Raw genomic sequence first — 25267 nt, forward strand, 5'->3', positions numbered from 1 at the left:
AGAAGTAAAGAAGGTGGGGCACAGTGGCTCAAGCCTGTCATCCCAGCACTTTGGGAGGTGGAGGTGACAGGATTGCCTGAGCCTAGGGTTCAAGACTAGCCTGGGTGACTTGGCAAGACCTCGTCTCTACAATAAATAAAAAACTCAGCTGGGCATGGTGGCACACGCCTGTGGTTCCAGCTACTTGGAAGGCTGAGATGGAAGGATCACCTAAGCCCAGCAGGTAGAGTTGGCAGTGGTCGTGAGCATGCCACTGCACTCTATCCTGGGCGACAGAGTGCGACTCTGACTCAAAAAAAAAAAAAAAAGAAGTAAAGAAAGACTCACTCCTACGTCAAAAAGGAAGAACAGACAGGCTCTGGCTGCTAGGAAACTCAAATTTGTTTTTGTGCCTGACTGTTGTGACACTCCTCAGTCAGTTACTGGTGGAATTTTCTCCTTGCTTCTTCGTTTCGTAGTTTCTGTCTTTTGTCTGGTTTTTTTGTTTTGTTTTGTTTTGTTTTTGAGTCGGAGTCTCACTCTGTTGCCCAGACTGGAGTGCAGTGGCTGCTCCTGGCCAACGCAGCCTCGACCTGCTGGGCTCCGGCGATCCTTCCGCCTCAGCCTTCCGAGTAGCTGGAACTATAGGCGCGCGCTACCACGCCTGGCTCGTTTTTGATTTATTGTAGAGATGAGGTCTTGCTAAGTTGCCCAGGAGAGTCTCAAACCCACGGGCTCAGGCAATCCACTTACCTCAGCCTCCCAAAGCGCTGGGATTACAGGCTGAGCCACCTAGCCCGGCCGTCTTTTGTCTTGTGTTGTGTTGTTCTAAGTCTCATTTTATCTGTGATCTATTGTATTTATCCTTTGTTTGGAAGTAGACATTGCACACAAATGCTGCCCAGTAGAAGCTTCTGTGATGATGAAAATGTTCTGGGCTAGGCACGGCAGCTCACTCCTATCATCCCAGCACTTTGGGAGGCAGAGGAAGGAGGCTCGCTTGAGCCCAGGAGTTTGAGACCAACCTGGGCAACATAGTGAGACCCTAGTCTCTACAAAAAATAAAAAAATCAGCCAGGTGTGGTGGTGCACACCTGAAGTCCTAGCTACTTGGGAGGTTGAGATGGAAGGATCACCTGATTTTCCCCCCCAGGAAGTCGAAGCTGTAGTGAACCGTGATTGTGCCATGGCACTCCAGTCTGGGTGACAGGGTGAGACCACAACTCAAAAAAAAAAATGTTCTATATTTTGCACCATCCAATATGGTAGTCACCTGTGGCTAGTAAGCTCTTAAAACATGGCAAAGGCGATTGAAGAACTCAATTTATTTACTTTAAGCTATGTCAATTTAAAGACCCACTTGGGAAAAGAAGCTACCACATTGCACGGCTGGAATATACCAATCATTGAACATTTTTTAAGGAACTTCTATAAGTCATAGAGTGATCTCTATTAGACAACACAGAAAGCCAGGTGCAGTACTTCGGGAGGCATAGGTGAGAGGATTGGCTAAGCCCAGAGGTTAGAGATCAGCCTAGGCAACTTGGCAAGAGCTGACCCCAACAATAAGTAAAAAAGTCAGCCAGGCGTGGTGGCGCACACCTGTGGTTCCAGCTACTTGGGAGTCTGAGGCAGAAGGATGGTCCAAGCCCAGCAGGTCAAGGTTGCAGTGGCCATGAGCATGCCACTGCACTCCAGCCTGGGCAACAGAGTGAAACTCCAACTCAAAAAAAAGAAAGAACTTTGGCAACGAATTCTCAGAGCTTTTCTTTATGATAGTGGCAGCCTCGCCTGTCCCCACTTGCTTCCCGCGGCTCGGAGCCTTACCCCCGGAGGCTGGGACTGCAGGGCCTCCATGGCTTCCTCCTCACTCAGACTCAGTTGCAGCCAGATGGGATGGGTGTGAAGAAGCCGGTCCAGGATGCTGAGCCTGCTGGAGAGGCTGTCGTAGCCCGAATCTCGGGGACAGGCCTTCACGTTCTTTTCCTCGGAATAGCCATCATCCTTGTGTCTTACCATGCTAGAAGGAAGAGAATTGGAGGGTCAGTCAGCTGCTGTGCACGTCCCTAACAAGGAGCCCACCCCTCACAGGTCAGGCAGCTCACAGCCCGTGCACCATCTTGGGACCACCATCTTGTCTCTCTTCCCCACCAGACTGAAAGCTTTCTGAGGGCAGATATAATGTTTCATTTTACTCTATATTCCTACTAGTGAAGAGAGTACCCTGCACTTGACATACCCCACCATGTGTGTCTAACCCCACTTTCTTTCTTTTCTTTTTTTTTTTTCGAGTTGGAGTCTCACTCTGTCACCCAGCTAGAGTGTAGTGAGTGGCACGCTCATGGCCACCACAGCCTTGACCTGCTATATATATTCAGACGATCCTTCCGTCTCAGTCTTCCAAGTAGCTGGGGACTAGAGGCACCCACCACCATGTCCGGCTAATTTTTTTTTTTTATTTATTGTAGAGACGAGGTCTTGCCATGTTGCCCAGGCTGGTCTCAAACCCGTGGGCTCAAGCAATCCTCTCCCCCTTGCCTTGTAAGGTGCTGAGATTACAGGCATGAGCCACCGCACCCAGCTAACCCCGCTTTGAAAGGGTTCTAAGCAAGGCCAAGTGCAGTGGCTCATGTCTGTAATCCCAACACTTTGGGAGGCTCAGGGGGGAGGATCGCTTGAGGCCAGGAGTTTGAGACCAGCTTGGGCAACATACGGAAACCTTGTCTCTACCAAAAATTTAAAAATGAGCTGGATGTGGGGGTGTGCACCTATAATCCTGCTACTAGGGAGGCTGAGGCAAGAGGATCTCTTGCTGGACACAGTGGCTCACGCTTGTAATCCCAACACTTTGGGAGGCTGAAGTGAGAGGACTGCCTGAGCCCAGGGTTCGAGATCAGCCTGGGCAACTTGGTGAGACCTCGTGTCTACAATAAATCAAAAAAATAATTATCTGGACATGGTGGCATGTGCCTGTAGCTCTAGCTACTTAGAAGGCCAAGGCAGAAGGATCGTCTGAGTCCAGCAGGTCGAGGCTGTGGTGGCTGTGAACGTGCCACTTAACTCCAGCCTGGGCAACAGAGTGAGTCTACAACTCAAAAAAAAAAAAAAAAATCTCTTGCGTCCAGGAGTTTGAGGCTGCAATGAGCTGTGATTGTGTCGCCACACTCCAGCCTGGTGACAGAGTGAGAAGCTATCTCTTAAGAAAATTTAAAAAGGTTCTAAGCATCCTAAATAGCATTTAGCTCAAGTAATGTCTTCTGGCATAATACATCTCCGATTTTGAGGACAGAACCTTAAACGCTAAATTCAACATATGGTGACCTTAGGCCCTAATGTCAGTAGCCTATATCATAAGCACAACCACTGCCTTCACCTTGAGGCAAAATATACTTGTGCATACTCATTTTATGCCTGAATCATTGAATTTTATTTCATGGAACAAATCTAAGCACTGTTATGCTTAGTACAGCACTAAAGACCTATGATTTGGGCAGGGGAACCAAAGGCAGTTCTAAGTATGAGCAGAGTGAAAGCAGAAAGAGCCAGACTCAGTAGCTCATGCCTGTAATCCAAGCACTTTGGGAGCTGGAGGCGAGAGGATTGCCTGAACTCAGGGATTTGAGACCAACCTGGGCAACTTGGTGAGACCTCGTCTCTACAATAAATTTTAAAAAAATCAGCTGGGCATGGTGGCAAATGCCTGTAGTTCCAGCTACTTGAAAGGCTAAGACAGAAGGATCACCTGAGACCAGCAGGTCCAGGCTATGGTGGCTGTGAATGTGCCACCGCACTCCAGCCTGGGTAACGGGGTGAGACTCCGACTCAAAAAAAAAAAAAAAAAAAGCAGAAAGAAAACAGGAGGAAAGAGATTGTTAGGTATAAAAACACTGGCCAGGCATGGTGGCTCACGCCTAGAATCTCAGCACTTCAGGAGGCAGAGGCAAGAAGATTGCCTGAGCTCAGGGGTTTGAGACCAGCCTCAGCAACATGGTGAGACCTTGTCTCTACAATCACTAAAAAAAATCAGGCTGGTGTGGTGGCACATGCATGTAGATCCAGCTACTTGGAAGGCTGAGGCAGAAGGATCGCCTGAGCCTAGCAGGTTGAGGCTGCAGTGGCCGTGAGCATGCCACTGCACTTCAGTGTGGGCAACACAGTGAAACTCCAACTCCAATTCCCCCCCCCAAAAAGGATAGAAACACTAACTATACAAGTGAAGAAGAAAGGCTCCCAAGCCCATTATACTAAGCAGAATGCTTTGTATATGACAAATAGTCTATAAATGCTTCCAGTAAATTATAAACAATAAGATACTCTTGTGATAATTTTGAGTTTGTGTTAAAAAATTACACATTAAGGGCATGTTCGAGATGTGTATCACTATATAATCACACAAGATATGACTTCACTTAAAGCATAACCAAATCTACATTACACTTCTAAATCAGATTTTATTGTATTCAACTATACATTGTGATGACTTGTTGCTTAATTATGTCTTACTAGAGCTCACAAAAAAGCAAGAAAATCCCAACCCAACTGACAGCAATTTGCAATGACACATCCCTCTGAAAAGTTTTCTGATGCACAAAAACAACATCCCTTAACAGTACAAAGAGATCCATTTAGTATCAAGTGACAGTAAAATCTCACCGTAGAGTGGTTCTGTGCTATCCGTAAAATCTGTTATCCGTAAAATCCTATTGAGGTTATTCGTAACAACCAGCAAATAGAAACAGCCCAGCCTGTCCTCTGGCAAATGGATAAACAAAATCTGATGGGTGCTAACAATGGGTAGTATTCAGCCATGAAAAGGCAGTGAAGCCAGGCATAGTGGCTCACGCCTATAATCCTAGCACTTTGGGAGGCTGAGGTGAGAGGACTGCCTGAGTCTAGGGGTTCGAGACCAACCTGGGCAACTTGGCAAGACCTCGTCTCTAGCCGAATCTGGTGGTGCGTACCTATAGTTCCAGCTACTTGAAAGGCTGAGATGGAAGGATCACCTGAGCTCTGCAGTTTGATGCTGGGGTGGCCATGAGTGTGCCACTGCACTCCAGTCTGGGCGACAGAGTGAGACTCCAACTCAAAAAAAAGAAAAAAAGTCTGGGTGCAGTGGCTCAAGCTTGTAATTCCAGCACTTTTGAAGGCAGAGGCAAGAGGATTGCCTGAGCTCAGGGACTCAACACCAGCCTGGGCAACTTGATGAGACCTCATCTCCACAATAAATCAAAAAAATTAGCAGGGCATAGTAGTGCACTCCTGTAGTTCCAGTTACTTGGAAGGCTGAGGCGGAAGGATCACCTGAACCCAGCAGGTGGAAACTGTGGAGGCCGTGAGCGTGCCACTGCACTCCAGCCTGGGCAACAGAAAGACTTCAACTCGAAAAAAAAAAAAGAAAAAGAAAAGCCAGTGAAGCTCTGACCCATGCTGCAACACACGTATACCCTGAAAACCTTATGCTCAGTGACAGAAGCCAGACACACAGGCCATGTGTTATATGATCCCATTGACATGAAAAGTCCAGAACGGACATATTTATAAAGACAGAAAGTAGGTTTGTGGTTGCCAGAGAATGGGGAGGAGGGGAATGGAAAAGACTGTCGGCAGGCACCAGGATTCTTTTTGGGTGATGGAAAGGTTCTGGTATTATCTCGTGGTGATGACTGCACAACTTGGTGAACATACTAACAACCCCTGAATGAATCATACACTTTAGAAGGGTGATTTTTATGGGATATGAATTACATCTTAGCAAATCTACCATATTGGTCTCCTCTGATGCCAACGTGAATTCTGCTGGTGAGCATTGAGTTCCCATTTGACAGATGAGAAGATTGATACCCATGAAGCTATTGAGCTCTCCAGAGTTATAGTAGTTATGGAGCAGCAGAATTACAGATTAAAAAGTGGTGTGGCATTCATCCAACATTGTGTGTATCAAGTCAGATCAGAGACAGGGATCTCCGTGGCGCCTATTGCATGCCAAGTCCTTTACACACATTCTCTCATACACTCCTCACCACAGACCTGAACCACAGACACTACGATTCCAGTTTCACAAAAAGAGGACCAAGTGAGTATCTTGCTCCAGGTCATACCCTGGGTCAGAGGGAGACAGCTGGAATCCCCCTGCCCACCTCTGCCCAAGGCAACTTTTTTTTTGAGTCAGAGTCTCACTCTCTTGCCTAGGCTGGAGTGCAGTGGCACGTTCACAGCCACCGCAGCCTCAATCTGCTAAGCTCAGCCAATCCTTCTACCTCAGCCTTTCAAGTAGCTGGAACTACAGGTGCGCGCCACCATGCCTGGCTTATTTTTTAATTTACTGTAGAGATGAGGTCCTGCCAATTGCTCATGGGCTCAGGCAATCCTCTCACCTCGGGTTCCCAAGGTACCGGGATTATAGGCATCAGCCACTGCACCCAGCCCTACCCAAGGCAGCTCAGCCCTGGGGTCTCTCTTTCTTTACCACACTCAGAACTGACACTTCCCCTGTCCCTCAAGGAGCAGGCCACCAATACCCAGCCTGGAGCAGCCGCTGAGGGGGGCGGGGGTGACATCAGACTTGAACATTCTCGCCCAAAGGAGTAGGTTCAGCTCGGAGCACATGGTCTTCAAACCTTGAAACCTGAAGAAACCTGAGTGTGAGGTCTAGAATAAGTCTCAAGCACCAAGAAGGATGAAGGATAAAACCGATGGCAAGGTGAGGGAAAGGACACATGATGTGTCCACGCAGACAACCCCACCCCTAAGAGGTGGGCCTGAATGAGAAGCTAACCTTTGCCAATCATCATGGGACGTGCAAACCCAATGACCGTACCACAGTGACAGCACGTGGGCTTGCCGGGGAGGCCCATCCTCACTCACCCAACTTGATGTCCTTCAGATCTAAAGAATCTCACCTTGGCATTCAAGATTTATCCTTTATTTCCTCCCAAATACTTGAAATGTTTCCTTCGCTTCTGCTACGAGTTTTCAGGTAGGAAACTGCCACAAAGGACAGTGTCTCCTGCAAATGCCATTCCAAGGCTTCCGGCTACTTTGAAGTCAATATTTGCAGTTAAACATACTCTTCAATGTGAAGCAGCTGTTAAAATTTCTTTCATGGAGGGTAAAAGAGCCAGCTCTAGACCCAAGATTTTCAACCCTAGCTGCCCATAAAAATCACCTAGGGAAGTTAAATAAATTTCATGGCCAAACTGCACCCCACATCAAAGAACTGAGACACACCGGGGTGGGACTCAAGTATCATAATTTTGTAAAAACACCGTGGAATCCCTGTGTGCAGTCAAGTTCACAATTATCAGTGTTTGCCAAACTTGAAAGCCTATGTGAGAGTCACCTCGGGTGTGTTAGACCACGGATTCCTGGATTTAGCCCCAGAGATCTGGATTCTGCAGGGCTAGGGTGGCCTAGAGATGCTGTATTAGTTTCTTTTCTTTTCTTTTCTTTTTTTAAGTTGGCGTCTCACTCTGTTACCCAGACTGGAGAGCAGTGGCATGTTCCCGGCCACCGCAGCCTCAACCTTCTGGGCTCTGGCGATCCTTCCACCCCAGCCTTCCAAGTAGCTGGAACTACCGGTGCGCTACCACTCCCAGCTAATTTTTGACTTATTGTAGAGATGAAGTCTCGCCAAATTGCCCAGGTGGGTCTCGAACCTGCGGGCTCAGGCAATCCACTCACCTCAGCCTCCCGAGCCTGGCTTAGTTTCTTTTTTAAAAAAATTAATTATGTTGACTGGGCATGGTGGCTCAAGCCTGTAATCCCAGTACATTGGGAGGCTGAGATGAGAGGATTGCCTGAGCCCAGGGGTTCAAGACCAGCCTGGGTACCTTACTGAGACCTTGTTTCTACAATAAATCAAAAAATTAGCCCAGTGTTGTGTCACATACCTGTGGTTCCAGCTACTTGGAAGGCTGAGGAGGAAGGATTGCATAAGACCAGCAGCTCGAGGCTGCGGTGGCAGTGAGCTTGCCACTGCACTCCACCCAGCCTGGGCGAGAGTGAGACTCTGACTCAAAAAAAAAATTAGCTGTGTTATTTTGTTTTTATTTTTTTTGTGGAGACAGCAGCGTTCTGCTATGTTACCCTGGCTGGTCTCAAACTCCTTGCCTCAAGCCATTCTCCCACCTAGGCCTCCCAAAGTGCTGGGGTTACAGGTACGAACCACTGTACCCAGCCAGACACCACATTTCTAACAAGCATTGAGCAACACTGATAGTGTCAATCTAAGGCCCACACTTCAAGCAGCACTTGCTTAAGATCTAAGTGTAAAACATGCACATTAATTCAAATCCAATTATGTGTTTTGTTTTGTTTTGTTTTGTTACAGGGTTGGAGCGGGGGTAGGGAGCATACCACTAAAAGAATTCTTGGAGCCTAAATAAACATTTCATCCCTGCCATGACATGGTTTGGTCATGTTTTGCCAACAGTCAATCAATTCAACACAACAATCGTGACACTCATGTGTGCTGAGTAAACATGTTGACAAGTCATCTTCCTCCCCTAGTGGGGCACATCCTGTGACTCCTCAGTTGTTTAAAGGAGCAAAAAAACCTTTGTTCTGACAACTGACCTCAACCTAAACCAGGTCCCAGGCAGGAAGATGGTGAGTAAGATTCGTGGGACCCATGAAGAAGCGGCCATAAGTCAGACCTTGGCTTTGCAAATGACTAAGCTCATTCCCTGTTATAATACGCTGTAAACCTCATTCATTTGAGGTTTACAGTGTATTATAACAGGACAAATTGGCTTTTCTCAGGGACAACCTTCAGGGAAGAACTAGTGAATGAGAAAGTGAACACATGCAGATGTTCTCTGTCCCTCCCCCAAGGTCCCCCACTGGACTGTGCACCTATGCCCGGCTGCCGAGAATGTTGGCTGTGGAGACCTCACAGCTGCCCCCTTCTCCTGGAAATGCCTGGAACTTACAACCCCTCCCTGGGAGCAGACCTTGCTCATGCCATGTGATATGTGGATCTAAAAAAGTGGCCTTCTCTAGTCAGGCGAGGTGGCTCATACCTATAATCCCAGCATTTTGGGAGGCGGGGACAAGAGAATTGCCTGAGCCCAAGGGTTCAAAATCAGCCTGGGGAACAAGGCGAGACCTCATCTCTACGAAAAATAAAAGAATTAGCTGGGCATGGTGGCACACACCTGCAGTTCCAGCTACTTAGAAAGCCAAGGCAGAAGGCACCTGAGTCCAGCAGGTCAAGGCTGTGGTGCTCATGAGCATCACTGCATTCCAGCTTGGGTGACAGAGTGAGACCTTGACACTCAGTAAATAAATAAATAAATAAATAAAATGGACAGGCTCAGATTCATCTCAGAGGAACCCTTGACACGCAGCAAAGCTTCCAAATGATTCTTGCTCTTTCTCGTCCTAATCCAGAATTCTGAAAGACAGCGCAGTCTACCAACACAGACCCTCACAGCCAGTCCTGATGACTAGGATCTGGACAAAAGTATGTTCAGAAACTCCTCATGCACTTCCCAGTAAATCATTCTCCCTCCCAAGCCCCATCCTAAACAACACATCTGAAGTGTTGGCTTTGACTGCAGTCTTATCTTTTTTCTAGCAAATGAGAGAAAATAAGACAAAAATACATAAAAATTTGATGCAAGGTTGTTTCTGTGGGGAAAAAAATGTTGGCACAGTCAACAACTTTCTAGCTATAAGCACCTTAGTTTGGGTTAGGCATGTTGGCTCACGCCTGCCATCCCAGCACTTTGGGAGGCAAAGGCGGAAGGATTGCTAGCCAGGAGTTCGAGACCAACCTGGGCAACATAGCAAGACCTCATCTCTACATAAAATTCCAAAAATTAGCCAGGCATGGTGGTGTGTGCCTGTAGTTCCAGCTACTTGGGAGGCTGAGGTGGAAGGATTTCTGGAGTCCAGGAGGTTGAGGCTATGGTGAGCGGAGATCATGCCATTGTACTCCAGCCTGGGTAGCAAACTAAGACCCTGTCTCAAAAAATCCTAGTTTGGCTTTGAATAGCTGAATAGCAAAAATAAAGTTCAAGGAGCCAAGATACATAGCAAATTGCCAAATTTTACTGTTAACCAAGGGCAGTACATGTTCATTGGGTGAATGGGTCTTAGCAGGTGTTCAGTGCTTTGATGGCTCTGTCTTGTGCTAGGACAGGGGGATAAACAGTTAAAACAAAAAGTCCAAAGTCTTCTCTATGTGTGTAAAAACACACCTTCATTGAGCTGAGCCTTTAGATTTTGTTTTTCTTCTTTTTTTCAGTTGGAGTTTCACTCTGTCGTCAAAGCTGGAATGCAGTGGCATGATCACGACCACTGTGGCCTCAACCTGCTGGGTTCAGGGGATCCTTTCACCTCGGCCTTTCAAATAGCTGGAACTACAGGCTTGCCCCACTATGCCTGACTAGTTTTGTTGCTTTATTGTAGAGACAAGGTCTCACCAAGGTCTCAAACCCCTGGGCTCAGGCAATCCCCTTGCCGTGGCTTCCCAAAGTGCCAGGATTACAGGCACGAACTACCATGCCCAACTCTAGATTTTCTTAAATGGACAAGTTAATATTATGTATGATAAAACGTGTCTCATTTTTTTATGACAAAAGTTATTTCAATTAAATATTTAAAATGTCCTAAGAACATACCTTTCTTTTTTGTTGTTTTGTTTTTTTGAGTTGGAGTCTCACTCCATCACCCAGGCAGGAGGGCAGTGACACACTCACAGCCACTCCAGCGTCAACCTGCTGGGCTCAGGTGCTCCTTCTGTCTCAGCCTTCCAAGTAGCCAGAACTACAGACACACGCTACCATGCCCGGCTAATGTTTTGATTTATTGTAGAGATGAGGTCTCACCAAGTTGCTAAGGCTGTTCTCAAACAGTGGACTCAGGCAATCCACTCACCTCAGCCTCCCAAAGTGCTGGGATTACAGGCTTGAGCCACCACGCCCGGTCAAGAACATACCTTTCAACAGCAGACTGCTAGATTATAGTTCAACCAAATAGGCTTAATTAACAACCTCTCATAGAACAAACAGCAAGCCCTCGTTGGAAATAAATGTGGTGGTTGGCGACCCTAAGTCAAGTGAAGGTTTCCTAATACAAGATCCAGGGTGCTTTGGCTCCCATCTGTGTGTCTGTCTGTGTGAGCATGTGTGCCTTGAACAGTCACTGTCACATCTGTCTTGGATTTGATGCTTTTGTCATTTATCCTCATGGACAAAGCCACGAGGTATTCTGTTTTGCTTTCTACTTACTTGAGTCATCTGGATGACTGATCCTTGGAGGAGGGATTGTCACAACATTCAAAAACAGGGTGGCTTTTGACTTCTATCTCTTGTCTCCTTCCTAACTTCCCACCCCCTGGCCCCAGGCACAATCCTCTCACCTAGATCACCATGCACGAAGGTATGGAGACCTGCTGGCTTTGCTGACTTTTCCCAGGCCAAGACTCCTGTTGGGTGCGGGCTAAGTAACCACTAGGGGCTGCATACCTGAAATCTGAAGGTGTGAGTGGCAGGCTCCACCCAGCCTCCCTTGAATTTCCTGCTATGTATTCCCTGAAAACTCAGTCTTTTCAGAAAAACTCCTTGCTTTTCTTGACTGGGGGCTGGTTCCCTGAAGGTTCCCGGTGGAACTTCTAGGCCAGGCACATCCAACTGGTAGCCCACAGGTAATGCGGCCCCACAAAATTTTTTTACATCATGTGCTTTTTAGCACTTATTATCTTCGTGACCCCATGTGGAGTTCCATTTTCAAAGCTCTCCATCACGCCTTATTCATGACATCACTTTTTGGAAGCACATGCATTTGTGAGTAGCTGTTTTCAGCGATGAAGCACAAATTCAAACAAACATTTCTGACGAGCAACTTGAGAACTCACTAAGAACTGTGACTATTTCCATTGAACCAAACATGTTTAGATTTGTTTTGCAAAAGCATGGTCAGATTTCCCACTAGTTTTATATTGTTCTCATTTTTTGAAACTTTATAATAGAAAGTATAAAAAATAAAAGAAGCCCTAGTATGACATATACTAGCTATGTTATATAATTTATGTAGCCTGGCATGGTGGCTCATGCCTATAATCCCAGCACTTTGGGAGGCGGAGGCAAGAGAATTGCCTAGGCCCATGGGTTCAAGACCAGCCTTGGCAATATGACAAGACTTCATCTCTACAATAAATTAAAAAATTAGCTGGGCATGGTGGTGCACGCCTATGGTTCCAGCTACTTGGAAGGCTGAAGTGGAAAACCCTGACTCAAAGAAAAAAATTGTATGTGCGGCTTAAGACAATTCCTCTCCACTCCATGTAGCTCAGGGAAGTCAAAAGGTTACTCAGTGTGGTCCAGGAAAGCCAAAAGGCTGGACACCCCTGTCCTAGACTTTAAAGAAGACAAAGTTTCTCCTTGTTTACACGTTCAGTGGCTAATAAATGGTTACAGACTGAAGACAGTGGGGCTAGTTGTCATCAACAGGATAATAATTTCATGTCAATAAAACAAAAACAAACAACAACCAAAAGAGTGTCCAGGTTTCATTTTGCCTTTGCCTATAAACTTAATTATGGCTTAAGATTCATGACATTGCTGATCTCTTTAACGTAAAGAGCTGTGGGTTGATTACTAAGTGAAGAACTCAAAAACAAAACAAAACTCTATTGATGGAACAATGTCAATTCATTTTGACATTTTATAAGATCTCAGTGGTTTGTTGAACACTGGTAATGTTTCTCAATGAGAGGTGAATATACCAAGGTGATCCGTGGAGGCACAGAATTAATTTTAATGACCAATACTTATTTTATTCACTTATTTATTCATCCATTTGTTTATTTATTTACTTTGAGTTGGAGTCTCACTCTGTTGCCCAGGTTGGAGTTCAGTGGCATGCCTATAGCCATCGTAGCCTCGGCCTGGTAGGCTCACGCAAACCTTCTGCCTCAGCCTTCCAAGTAGCTGGAACTATAGGCATGTGCCACCACACCCAGCTAATGTTTGATTTATTGTAGAGACGAGATCTCACCAAGTTGTCCAGGCTGGTCTCGAATCCCTGGGCTCAGGCAATCCTCTTGCCTTGGCCTCCCAAAGTGATGGGATTACAGGCTTGAGCCACCGTGCCCAGCCTACTTATTTTAATAGTTATATGTATTTGGTGCATTTTCCAGTGATGGTTGAGATAGTAAGTTAACTTTTAAAATAAATGTAAGAGGTGAGTCAATTTATAGAAAGCACTTAAGTAAATTAATAGTAAAGACGGCACATAAGGCTGGGTGTGGCTTCTCACCCTATAATCCCAGCACTTTGGGAGGTCAAGGCAGGTAGATGCTAGAGTGCAGAAGTTCAAAACCAGCCTGGGCAATACAGTGAGTCCCTGCCTCTACAAAAAAATAAAAAAAATAGCTGGGCATGGTGGCATGTTCCTGCAGTCTCAGCTACTCAGGAGGTTGAGGCAGAAGGATTACCTAAAACCAGGAGTTTGAAGCTACAGTGAGATATGATTGTGCCACTGCACTTCAGCCTGGGCAACAGCGTGAGACTCTGACTCACCAAACAAACAAACAAACAAGCATGAATAAGGAAAAAATTGTGGCACAACAGATGACTGAAATTTGAGCTAAAATAATCTGGATTAGATAATTTTTTTTCCTGTGTGAATGTTTACAAACCTCTCTCTTGGATTTGAAGGGAAGATCATCCTTTAGACACATTTCTGTTCCATTGCTCAGCTCCTCCTTGCTAAGTTCAAGCCATTCTATTTTTTTGCGGGAGGAGGTTAGAATCTTACTCTGTTGCCCAGGCTAGAGTGCAGTGGCATGCTCACGGCCACCGCAGCCTCAACCTGCCGGGCTCAGGTGATCTTTCCGCCTCAGCCTTTCAAGTAGCTGGAACCACAGGCTGGTTCCGGTTGATTTATTGTGGAGGTGAGGTCTTGCCATGTTGCTCAGGCTGGTCTTGAACACCTGAGTTCAGGCAATCCTCTCAACTCTGCCTCCCAAAGAGGTGGGATTACAGACGTGAGCCACCAGGCCCAGTCTCAAGCCATCCTTGAATGTCCCTTAATATCTGGGGCTCCTACTGCCTCCCTGCCACAAATGAGCTTAAATCCCTGTGTGCACTGCATCTCCTTCAGCTGTAAGTAATCTGCAGCCACGAGATTCTTAACCACTGACCCCATTTAACCTGGTCATACTTCTCTGCCTTACTAGCCTGGTCTCGGCCTCAGGCCACATTCAGGCCTCAACCAGGGCAGGTGTTGGTAAAATGCCCACTTCAGGAATGACAAGAGGCCTAAGAGGAGATGGTCGGCAGACAGTGAGATTTATGGAAAAGAAGACAGCAGGCAGGGAGAAACGTTCTCAGGCTCTGGGTCCCTCCTTCTGGGGTTTCTACACTCCTCTGGGCCAGGCCATTCCTCAGCCAGGCCCTAATGAACAGAACTGCTCAGCTTCAGTCTCAGGAGACAAAGGATTCTTGTCTCTGTGTTTATCAGGAAATGGGCAGCAGAAACTACCGTGGAAGGCTACCAAGAGCCCTGGGCCTTTGGCCATCTCAGGGCCTGGGGCAGGGCGAGGAGGCAGCTCCAAGCCTTCCAGAATAACATCTCCCAAGTGGTAGCAGCTCCTTTCTCATGGTTCATGAACCTATCCCAGGGAAACCCCTCTAACCTCAGGTTAGCAGGGAGGAGGGGCTGGGGGTGGACTTTGGGTGCAAAAGTCAACAATGAGTTTTAGCCTACAATGGTGATTCTGGGCCCACCCACACTGGACATTGGAGATGACCACACCACTCGAGGCCTCCAGGTACAGAACCCCTTCTCCAAACACCGGAGATGAGACTTAGGATTCCAACAGCCTCCTATTGAGTATGAGAGAAGATATAGGATACATAGCCTTGGCAGGAGCACCACATGAGGAGGAGGGGGTCTGCAGACAGCAAGGTTTTCGGAAGAGAAGCCCAGCAGGCAGAGAGAAATATCCTCAGACACTGGGTCTCTCTCCACTTCCACTACAGAAACCCAGATGGGAGCCCCATGCACGCAGCTCCAGGGCTTTCACAGTCATCAGTGAGTTCTCAACTGTCCAGAATCAAAATCACCCATCTCTTGCATGTGTGAATGGGCCAATAGCAAGAGGATTTATATATTTTTAATTTTAGGGATAGGGTCTTGCTACGTTGCCCAGGCTGCTCTTAAACTTCTGGCTTTAAGCAATCCTCCCGGCTCAGCCACCCAAAGTGCTGGGATTACAGACATGAGTCACTGCATGCACCATTCAGTCAAAATGATACTTTTGGTAAGGTGTGGCATAGTTTCAATTGCCTTGACCCTGATGCTAGTCCCTTCAGCTTCATAATCTTCAGCAGTTTGGTGGAGAAGGATTTACTACTAGAACCAAAGCCTCGGTGTTGACTCCTTGTGACTGTGAGGCATTGGCCCATTATCGCAGGTTGTTTTAGCCTCAGTTTTCCATGTCTAAAAATGGGTTCTTATTGGGAAAAAAAGCAATCTGTTACCAAAACAAACAAATGCAACCTGCAGAGAACTTCTGATTACAAGTACCCAGAATGTCTCTGGAACTATGAGGGCAGATTCTGTGTGGTAGGAATGTCCAGAAGGACTCTTATTGTCTCTTAATTTTTAGATAGTCACAAAAGGAAAGCAAGGCAATGTGTTTCCATGCTAAGATGGGCAGAGACTATTCTCTTTTTTTGAGTTAGCATCTCCCTCGGTCACCCAGGGTGGAGTGCACACTCACAGCTATCACAGCCTCGATCACCTGGGCTCAGGTCATCTTTCTGCTCCAACCTCCCACATAGCTAGGAGGATAGGCACATGCCACCATGCCAGCCTAATTTATTTTGTGTAGAAATAAGGTCTTGCTATGATGCCCTGGATGGCTTCAGTCTCCTAAACTCAAGAGATCTTCCTGCCCTGGCCTCTCAAAGGGCTGAGATTACAGGCATGAGCCACCATGGCCAGCTCACAGAGTTGATTCTGGAAACACAATTCTGGAGCTCACGTTACAGCATTTAATGTGACTTGAGGGAAGGAAAGTCCTAACACCTTCCTGAGAATGGTTCCCAGCAGGCCTCTGTAGCTGGAATGTCACCCATCCACCCTCAGTGTCTAGGCTCAGCCTAGACTCTGGTGCTGTTTCTTCAACTTTCAGATGGAAAAAAGAAAGGAAGAAAAGGCCACTTCTCTTGATGTTCATGTGCTGAAATCTCCATGTGTATTTTGCCCCTCTGGGATCCTCCCTTCCTCATTCTGCCCGTGGAGAGCCTTCAGTGACACCCCAGGTTTACAGAGCCTTTTCACAGGCTGTGGCCTTAACTAGATGCAATGACAAGAGAGGCACAAGCTGGGACACGGTACTGCCAGAGGGCCCGGGCTTCTAGCTCCAGCAGGCCAAAGCAGGGGTCATCCTAGGAATTAAGGGCCAGATGGTAGCTGGAACGTTGTGTCCACCATAGTCTCGCTCTAGGTGACCGCGTATCAGAAAAAAAGCAAATACACCCCGAATGCCAAGCAGTGGCCAAGAGCCCTGGCCTGGTGGCAGATAAGGCAAAGACTTAGTAGAGCTCAAGGAAAAGAGATGATGAGTCTGGTGATGAGTTTCTAGAAAAAGTAGGCTGGGAGTGGTGGCTCACACCTGCAATCCGAGCACTTTGGGAGGCTGAGGTGAGAGGATCCCTTGCTTTCAGGTGTTTGAGATCAGCCTGGGCAACACACAGCGAGGCCTAGTCTCTTAAAAAAAAAAGTAAAAACAGAAACAGTTTTTTGGGCTGGGTACAGTGGTTCACTCCCATCATTCCAGCACTTTGGGAAACAGAGGCAAGAGGACTGCCTGAGCCCAGTGCTTCAAGACCAGCCTGGGCAACTTGGCAAGACCTCATCTCTAAAATAAATTTTAAAAATTAGCCAGGCGTGTGTTGTGTGCCCTGTAGTTCCGGCTACTTTGAAAGCTGAGGTGGGAGGATCACCTGAACCCAGGAGATCGAGGCTGCAGTGAGCAGTGATTGTGCCAGCCTGGGTGAAAGAGTGAGACTCTGACTCAAACAAAAGAAAAGAAAAATGTTAGAAGAGTCCCCTTATGTAGAGAGATCAAAAACATCTATCTAATAAATTCCCAGAAAAGTCTTCCATTTCAAAAATACCTAGTAGCAGATTTCCTACAAATTCTTACCATCTTCAGACATGAAAACATTTCTTTAGAAATGTGAAGCCAGACCGGGCACAGTGGCTCATGCCTATAATCCCAGCACTTTGGGAGGCTGAGGTGAGAGGATCACATGAGTCCACAGGTTCAAGACCAACCTAGGCAACTTGGCGAGACCTCATCTCTATAATAAATAAAAAAATTAGCCGGGTATGGTAGCATGCACCTGTAGATCCAGCTATTTGGAATGCTGAGGCGAAAGGATCGCCGGAGCCCAGCAGGTTGACGCTGGGGTGACCATGAGCATGCCACTGCACTCCAGCCTGAACGACAGAGTGTGACTCCAACTCAAAAAAAAGAAAAAGAAATATGAAGCTGAATTAAACCCCTACTCAGTAACGCTCGTCTGGAAAAGAAGGAAGGCCCAGATTCATTCTGGATCCCACAAGATGCTGGCCAACACTATTAGTTTATAGCACAGAAATTGTCAGGTAGGCTGAGAAAACCTTTGACCCACCACCCAAGATGGAAAAAGCGATGCAGGTGGCCAGTCACAGTGGCTCATGCCTGTAATCTCAGCACTGGGGAGGCCAAGGCAGGAGATTGTTTGAGCTCAAGAGTTTGAGACGAGCCTGGGCAATATAGCAAGACTCTGTCTCTAAAAAAATAGGGAACGGCCAGGCTTGGTGGCTCAGCCTCTAATACCAACACTTTGGGAGGCCGAGGCAAGTGGATTGCCTGAGCCTGCGGGTTTGAGACCAGCCCGGGCAACTTGGTGAGACTTCATCTCTACAAAAAATCAAAATATTAGCCAGGCATGGTAGTGCGTGCCTGTAGTTTCAGCTACTTGGAAGAATAAGGTGGAAGGATCTCCTGAGTCCAGCAGGTCGAAGCTGTAGTGGCTGTGAGCGTGCCATGGCACTCCAGCCTGGGCAACAGAGTGAGACTCCAATTCAAACAAAAAAAATTAGCTAGGCATGGTAACGTGCACCTGTAGTTCCAGCTACTTGGAAGGCTGAGGTGGAAGTATCACTGGAGCCACTAGGTCGACGCTGGGGTGGCCATTGCACTCCGGCCTGGGCAACAAAGTGAGACTCTAACTCAAAAAAAAAAAAAAAAAAATAGGGAAATGGTGACAGGCAGGGGTTTGAGGGATGCAATATTCTTGAAAGGATCACTGCCTAATTAGTTGAGTTTCGAGGGATATCAGAGCTGTCCAGCTTATCTTCTTATTTGAGTCAAAACGCTAGAAACGGATAGAACTGGTCCCAATTTCAATTTTCGGACTTGTGCAGTTTACCTGCAGCATGCCAGTTGTTATTTAATTCTTTAAGTCCCTTTATGTCACCTTAATCTCTAAAAAGAAAAAGAAGCACTGACATATTTTAGGTTATGGGTCTTATTTCCTCATGGCTAGGGGCTGCTGTGTCTTGAGGGTGGAGGCCCAACTTCCTTAAAAAGATTTCCTGAAAGCGTGGAAAATGTCGCAGGAGGGTTTTTATGTAAACTTTTAGGGTTTGGTGATATTTAAGTCCTATCTACTGTGGCCCAAGAGGAGGACACAGAAAGGGAAACAAAGGTATGTATCTGCCTCTGGGGAGGTGCCGACATTTTCAAAACAGCGTGGCTTTTTTTTTGCTAAGGAACTTCCTCCCATGAACTCTCCAGCCAGAGATGGAAAGACCAGATACAGAGTCAATGCTGGCAGAGACATTCATTCATTCCTGTAAAAATAAGAAATGGAAACAAAGAACCTGTTGTCCTGGTTGCCCTTGGAGCTGAAAACAGGTGGGAGAAGGAGCCAGGCAGGCTCCAGGCTGGGCCTGATGCCCTTCGAGCCCCAGGCATGCACCCTGCTTCGTGGAAGGACACGCACCCTGTGGACTGACAGTTTCACATCTTTAATTGCATTGGGCTACACAGGTGTTACTTCCTAACTAGATGCATTCATAGCCGAATTCTAATTACCAACATAGCAGCCAGACCAAGCCTGTGGGGTGCAAAATAGACCTAACTCTAGCAAGAGGATGCCACTGGCAAAAGTATGTGGCCAAAGTTGACTATCGACAGAGAAGCCAGTCACTAAATTGGGAGGTGTTACTCCTCAACAGAAAATGGAATCAATTCCTAGGACACTGTGCCTTTCTGGCAAAGTAATTGAAAGGATACACACCAAAGCAAAGAAACAAAACAGCCAGCCAGGCACAGTGGTTCATGCCTATAATCCCAGCACTTTGGGAGGCAGAGGCAAGAGGATTGTTTAATCCCAGGGGTTGGAGACCAGCCTGGGCAACATGGCGAGACCTCTTCTCTACAACAAATCAAAAAATTAGCTGGATGTGATGGCAAGCGCCTGCTTCCAACTGCTTGGAAGTCTGAGGCAGAAGGAAGTCTGCTTGGAAGTCTGAGGCAGGTGGAGGCTGTGGTGGCGGTAAACATGCCACTACACTCCAGCCTGGGTGACAGAGTGAGACTTTGACTCAAATAAACAAAATAAAATAAAATAAAAACCTTTCCAAAGATAACACATATGACAGGCTCCCTAGGGTATTTTGATCTGGAAGTCATTTTTTACATTTGTTTAACTCATTCATAATAAGGCTGATGTACCTCTGACCTGGAATTACCAGCTTCCCACCCATGCTTCCACCTGGCATACTCCTCTATTGATCTGGTATTTTCTCCTATGGCACCCTCATTTCATTGTGTGACACTCACTTGTTCACAATTCTTTCCTCCCTGAGGTTATGCAAATCTTCTGGCTCCACTGTCTAGGTATGTTAGCAAATAGAATCCACTCAATAAATCTTTTCTCTAAATTGGCCTTTGTTGCTGCAGTGCTGGTAACAATGTGGTCAATCCTTATAGAATTCCTTGAACCCATATTCAGAACACCCTTGGGGCTTGAAAGAAGGAAACATTTTAGGAGATTAGGAGGGGAATTGGCCAAGCTAGTCATAGCAGACCATCCTTAGTGGGCATGACGGAAAATTGTCTCACCACAAACACCATCACCACTGCTCTAGTGATGAACAAAGTCATGCCCCCCACAGTGTGCCACCTGGCCCAGATCCAAATGGGAAGAGCCACGTGTCTGTAGCATCCCTCGGGTTTTTCAACTATCTTTCAGAATACACTCGCAACCTGAGTCAAGGAGTTTCTCTGTCCTGTTTTTCTATTAGATATTCTTTGAGAAAGAATGTGAATGGGCAGGCAAGGACAAACACCCAAAAATTATTGGAAATGTGCATTAACACTTCTTAGAAAAACATAGAGGGTAAGAAGGAACCGTTAACTTAAACACCAAACACTTTGTTCAAGGGGGCCTAAGGTTCTGGAAACTACGCATAATATTCTTCAACAAATCATTATTGGGAGGCTTCTATGTTCCATAATGGAGGAAAACCAACCTTTCTTACCAGTAGGACTATTCCCACGAGAGGCCTGCTCACGGATACTATGGGACCTTAGTGTAGGCTCCAAGCCTAGCACCAACAGCCTGTGGTATAGCCAGGTTTCCAGATATAGCAAGAGGGAAAACTATTTGATTGACTGGCTAACGCTACACACGACATAGATGATGTTGCACCTATCGTTTGAACTTGCTTCTAAACGACTTAATATATGTACACTCTCCAAGTATAAAGTATAAAGCATAAAGGCAAGTATAAAATACCAGTGAAGCCCAGTTGTTTTGTAGCTGCAGTTTCTTTTCTTTTTTTGAGTAGGAGTCACTGTTACCCAGGCTGGAGTACAGTGGCAAACTCACGGCTACTGCAGCCTGAACCCAGCAGGTGGAGGTTGCAGTGACTGTTAAGTGTGCCACTGCACTCCAGCCTGGATGACAGGCTCCAACTCAAAAAAAAAAAAAAAAATAGCTGTAGCTGCATTATGTACATATATTTATTAGTCATGATGCAACTAATGGCCTTGGCCTAAGTGATCTGTGGGATGCTAAATATTTCTACATATAAGTACTAAACAAAAAAAGAGGAGAAAATGTGCTGCCCGCTTCTTTCTGTTACAAGCTTATTAGATCTACAACTCAAAAGCAGAAATACAAATAGGAAAAGGTACAAATGTAGTTGCACTTGTCTCATAATTTCCGAATTTTCTTTTTTATCTCCTTCCCCCAATAATCCTTTCCATAACTTCACAGTTTCCATAAGATCACCCAATAAACTGGCTGTGAGTTCAGAATTCAGCATGACTTTAGCCTTGAAGATGTGAAAAATATGAACCTCTGTCAAGTCTAAAGAGTCCCCATTCCTAAGTGCCACAGCACTGTAATAAATACTTGAGAAACAATATGTAGGTACTCTACCTGTCTCCATCAACCATGGCTTCAGAAACTCTACATCATCACAGTCATGTAAGTGGCTAAATGAAAAGGTTGCCAATAACAAGTGTAGCCAAGAATGGAGCACACAGAATCCTCACAGACTCTAGGTGGAAGTGTACATTGATCTAATCACTTTGGAAAACTATCAGGTGCTATCTGCTACAGTGGGATAAACTAAGGTACTATGGTTGGGGTCATATATAAATGACCTCTTGCCTTCACCTCCCAAAGTGCCGGGATGATAGGCGAGCCACCACGCCCAGCTAGCACATGTCCTTTTAACTCTGACGACTTTCATTCAACATTTTATATAGTACTCCATTGTGTGAATACACCACCATTTATCCATTCGATTTGTGGTTTGAGTTGTTTCCATTTTGGGGTTATATTGAATCATTGCTGCAGTGAACTCTCTTATGCGTGTCTTTTTGTGGACATATGTGGCCCAGTCAGTCACGAACATGAGAATAGAACTATAGGGTCGTGTTATGTTGCCCAGGCTGATCTCCAACTCCTAGGCTCAAGCCATTCTCCCACTTCAGCCTCCCAAAATGCTGGGATTATAGGCATGAGTCACTGTGCCCAGCCTAGAATCTTTTGCATTACTCTGTTTAGTACTAATATGTAGAAATATTTAGCATCTCACAAATCAGTTTGGCCAAGGCCATTAGTTGCATCACAACTAATAAGTGTATGTACCTGAATGCACCTACAGCTATTTTTAGAGTTTAAGTTCTGCCTTTAAACTCAGAACACAATGCAACTTCTCATATTTAAAAAATATATATGGCCAGGCACGGTGGCTCAATCCTGTAATCCCAGCACTTTGGGAGGCCGAGGTGAGAGGATTGCCTGAGCCCACAAGTTTGAGAACAGCCTGGGCAACATGGTGAGACCTCATCTTTACAATAAATCAAAAAATTAGCCAGGCGTGGTAGCATGTGCCTATAGTTCTAGCTACTTGGAAGGCTGAGGTGGGAGGATTGCCTGAGTCCATAAGGTCGAGGCTGTGGTGGCTGTGAGTATGCCACTGCACACCATCCTGGGTGACAGAGTGAGACTCCGACTCAAAAAATAAATAAAAAAGACATATGCTGTATGACTCCATTTATATAAAGCTCAAAACGAATCTATGGCCACAGAAGGCAGAATAGTTTTTGCCCTTGGGGTGGATAGTGACCAGAGGGGAGGCCCTAGGGGTCTGGAAATGTTCTATTTCTAGTTCAGGTGCTGGTTGTGTGGTATATTTACTTTGTGAAAATTCTCCTAGCTGTACACTTATCTGTGCACTTTTGCTGATTTTTTTTTGAGTCGGAGTCTCATTCTGTCGCCCAGGCTGGAATGCCGTGGCACAATCACAGCTACCACAGACTCGACCTGCTGGGCTCAGGTGATCCTCCCACCTCTGCCTTCTGAGTAACTGGAACTACAGGCAAACACCACTGTGTCCAGCTAATTTTTGGAGTTTTTGTAGAGATGATATCTCGCTATGTTGCCCAGTCTGTTCTCAAGCTCCTGGGCTCGAGCAATCCTCCCACCTTGGCTTTCCAAGGTGCTGGGATGACAGGTGTGAGCCACTAAGCCCAGCTGATTCCAGGAAATATTTCGTGAGGCTGTTTTGTGGATCCTTCTAGCCTGCCTGAAGACAAAGCGACCTTTCAAGATTTGCCTCAGCCCAGAGGTGATGGGATCAGGTGATGGTGAAGGCGGAACACTGGTCTCCCTCAGGCCTGGGAGGCCTACCCAGACATCCCTTCCCCCAGATGAAAATGGATTGTGAATGTATGAGGGAGGGAGAAGGGAGTACCAAGACTTTATGTTCCCCTATTTTCCAGTCTTTGGAGGGAGGGGTGGGAAGAAAGAGGAGGAAGGAAACAGTCTTTGGAGGGAGCAGATCATTAGGACCAGACGCCCCTTGGCTTCCCTGGCTAACTAGTATCTACGTGGTAAGACTTCTGCAGAGGGCACAGAGGCAGATTTGATCAACTCTCATTGTATTAGCAAGGGGTTTGCAACTCAGAACTGGAGGTGGAAGCACCACGGGGTGGGGGGCGGGGGAGGGGTGTGGGGTGGCAGGGGGAGATAGATAGACTCTGACCTTTTTATGCTCCAAGACCTATCACTCATTTTCAACTTTTTCTTTTCTTGCTTTTTTTTAAAATTGGAGTCTCACTTCATTGCCCAGGTTGGAGTGCAGTAGTATGCTCATGACTACCCCTGTGTTGACCTGCTGGACTCAGGCTAACTTTCCACCTCAGCCTTCCAAGTAGCCGGGATTACAGGCGCACGCTACCAGACCTGGCTAATTTTTTGATTTTTTTGTTGTAGAGATGAGGTCTCGCCAAGTTGCCCAGGCTGTTCTCAAACTCATGGGCTCATGCAATCCTCTTACCTGGATCTCCCAAAGTGCTGGGATTACAGGCTTGAGCCACTTCACTGGGCTACTTTTTTTATTTTTATGCACCGGCTGGTGTGCCCAAGTTGTTGCAAAAGGTGACGTCTTGATATGGCCGGAGGCCTCTGATGCACTCATACTTTCAGATCTCCAAAGGGCTTGGCATATTTCCATCATCAACAAATATTGACTAGGCCAAGTGGCTCATGCTTGTAATCTCAGCATTCTTGAGCCCAGGAGTTCGAGACCAACTGGGCAACAGAGCAAGACTTCATCTCTACAAAAATTTAAAATGTTAGCCAAGTGTGGTGGTACACACCAGTAGTTACATCTACTTGGGAGGTTGAGGCAGGAGGATAGCTTGAGCCCAGCAGTTCAAGAACAGCCTGGGCAACATAGTGAGATCTGGTCACTACAAAAAATTTTTAAAAATTAGCTGTGTGTAGTGGCATGTGCCTATAGTCCCAGCCACTTAGGAGACTGAGGCGAGAGGATCACCTAAGCCTAGGAGGTTGAGGCTGTGGTGAGCCATGACCATGCCAGTGAACTCAAGCCTGGGCTACAGAGTGAGACTCTGGCTCAAAAACAAAACAAAGAACCCCAAATATGGAGTGAGTGTGTGCAACATGCCAGCTGCTCTCCGAGGCATGCAAGTCCAACCGTGAAGGGCAGGCCCAGCCCCTTTTCTCTTGTGAAGCCCACCCACTAGAGGTAGGTGGGGACAGAGAATGTGATTCAGCAAGCGAGTATGTCCTGTCTGTGCATGTTCCATGAAGGAAAATACATCCTGGTTGGGAGAGAAGACAGGAGGCTCTAGGGTGATGGTTCCTGGAGGAAGGGCATTCCAGGCAGAGGGATACCAGCACAAAGGCTGGAAAGTAGGGGCCATATGGCAAGGAAGTGAGTGGGGTTGGAACCGAGCAATGGAGGAGGTTGTGAGAAAAGACAGGGCCGGGGTGGGGAACTTGGGAGATTCAGATCCATGACCAGGGTCTTGAAGGCCCCAGTCATGATTTCAGTTTTACATAGGAAATTATTGAGGGGCTTTGAACAAAGAAGTGACATGTCTACAATTCAGATAAACTAAAAGGCCCACTCTGCCAGGTACCTATATTCCCACCACTTTGGGAGGCCAAGGTGGGAGGATCACATGAGCCCAGGAGTTGGAGACCAGCATGAGCAACTTAGCTGAAAGGTACCTATAGAAACCTAGAAGAAACTTATCTTATTCCTTAGTCTTTTTGCCTCAGTGTAACCATTAGAAAGCATTCAGACATTCTACTGCAGAACAAACAGCAGCCTATCCCATCCGCCCTAGGCAAATCTCCTTCACATACAAGATCAGGACAGCCCAAACTTTGGTCAAGGAATTTGTGAATTGCAAACGTCTAACAAGTCTCTTTCAGGAATCACC

The 25267-nt window shown here is 46.5% G+C and overlaps 1 protein-coding gene across 1 annotated transcript in view; it reads right to left on the reverse strand.

Moving 5' to 3' along the window:
* RIN2 (Ras and Rab interactor 2) overlaps positions 1 to 25267 on the reverse strand; it is an 81331-nt gene that overhangs the window by 49714 nt on the left and 6350 nt on the right. The window contains exon 2 of the mRNA XM_008052709.1: positions 1807 to 1999. Within this exon, the coding sequence (XP_008050900.1) occupies positions 1807 to 1999 (193 nt within the window). The remainder of the gene's footprint in view (positions 1 to 1806; positions 2000 to 25267) is intronic.

Source organism: Carlito syrichta, unplaced genomic scaffold (genome assembly GCF_000164805.1).
Source record: "Carlito syrichta isolate Samal-C Ts95f unplaced genomic scaffold, Tarsius_syrichta-2.0.1 Scaffold287347, whole genome shotgun sequence".
In the NCBI taxonomy this organism is placed as follows: Eukaryota; Metazoa; Chordata; class Mammalia; order Primates; family Tarsiidae; genus Carlito; species Carlito syrichta.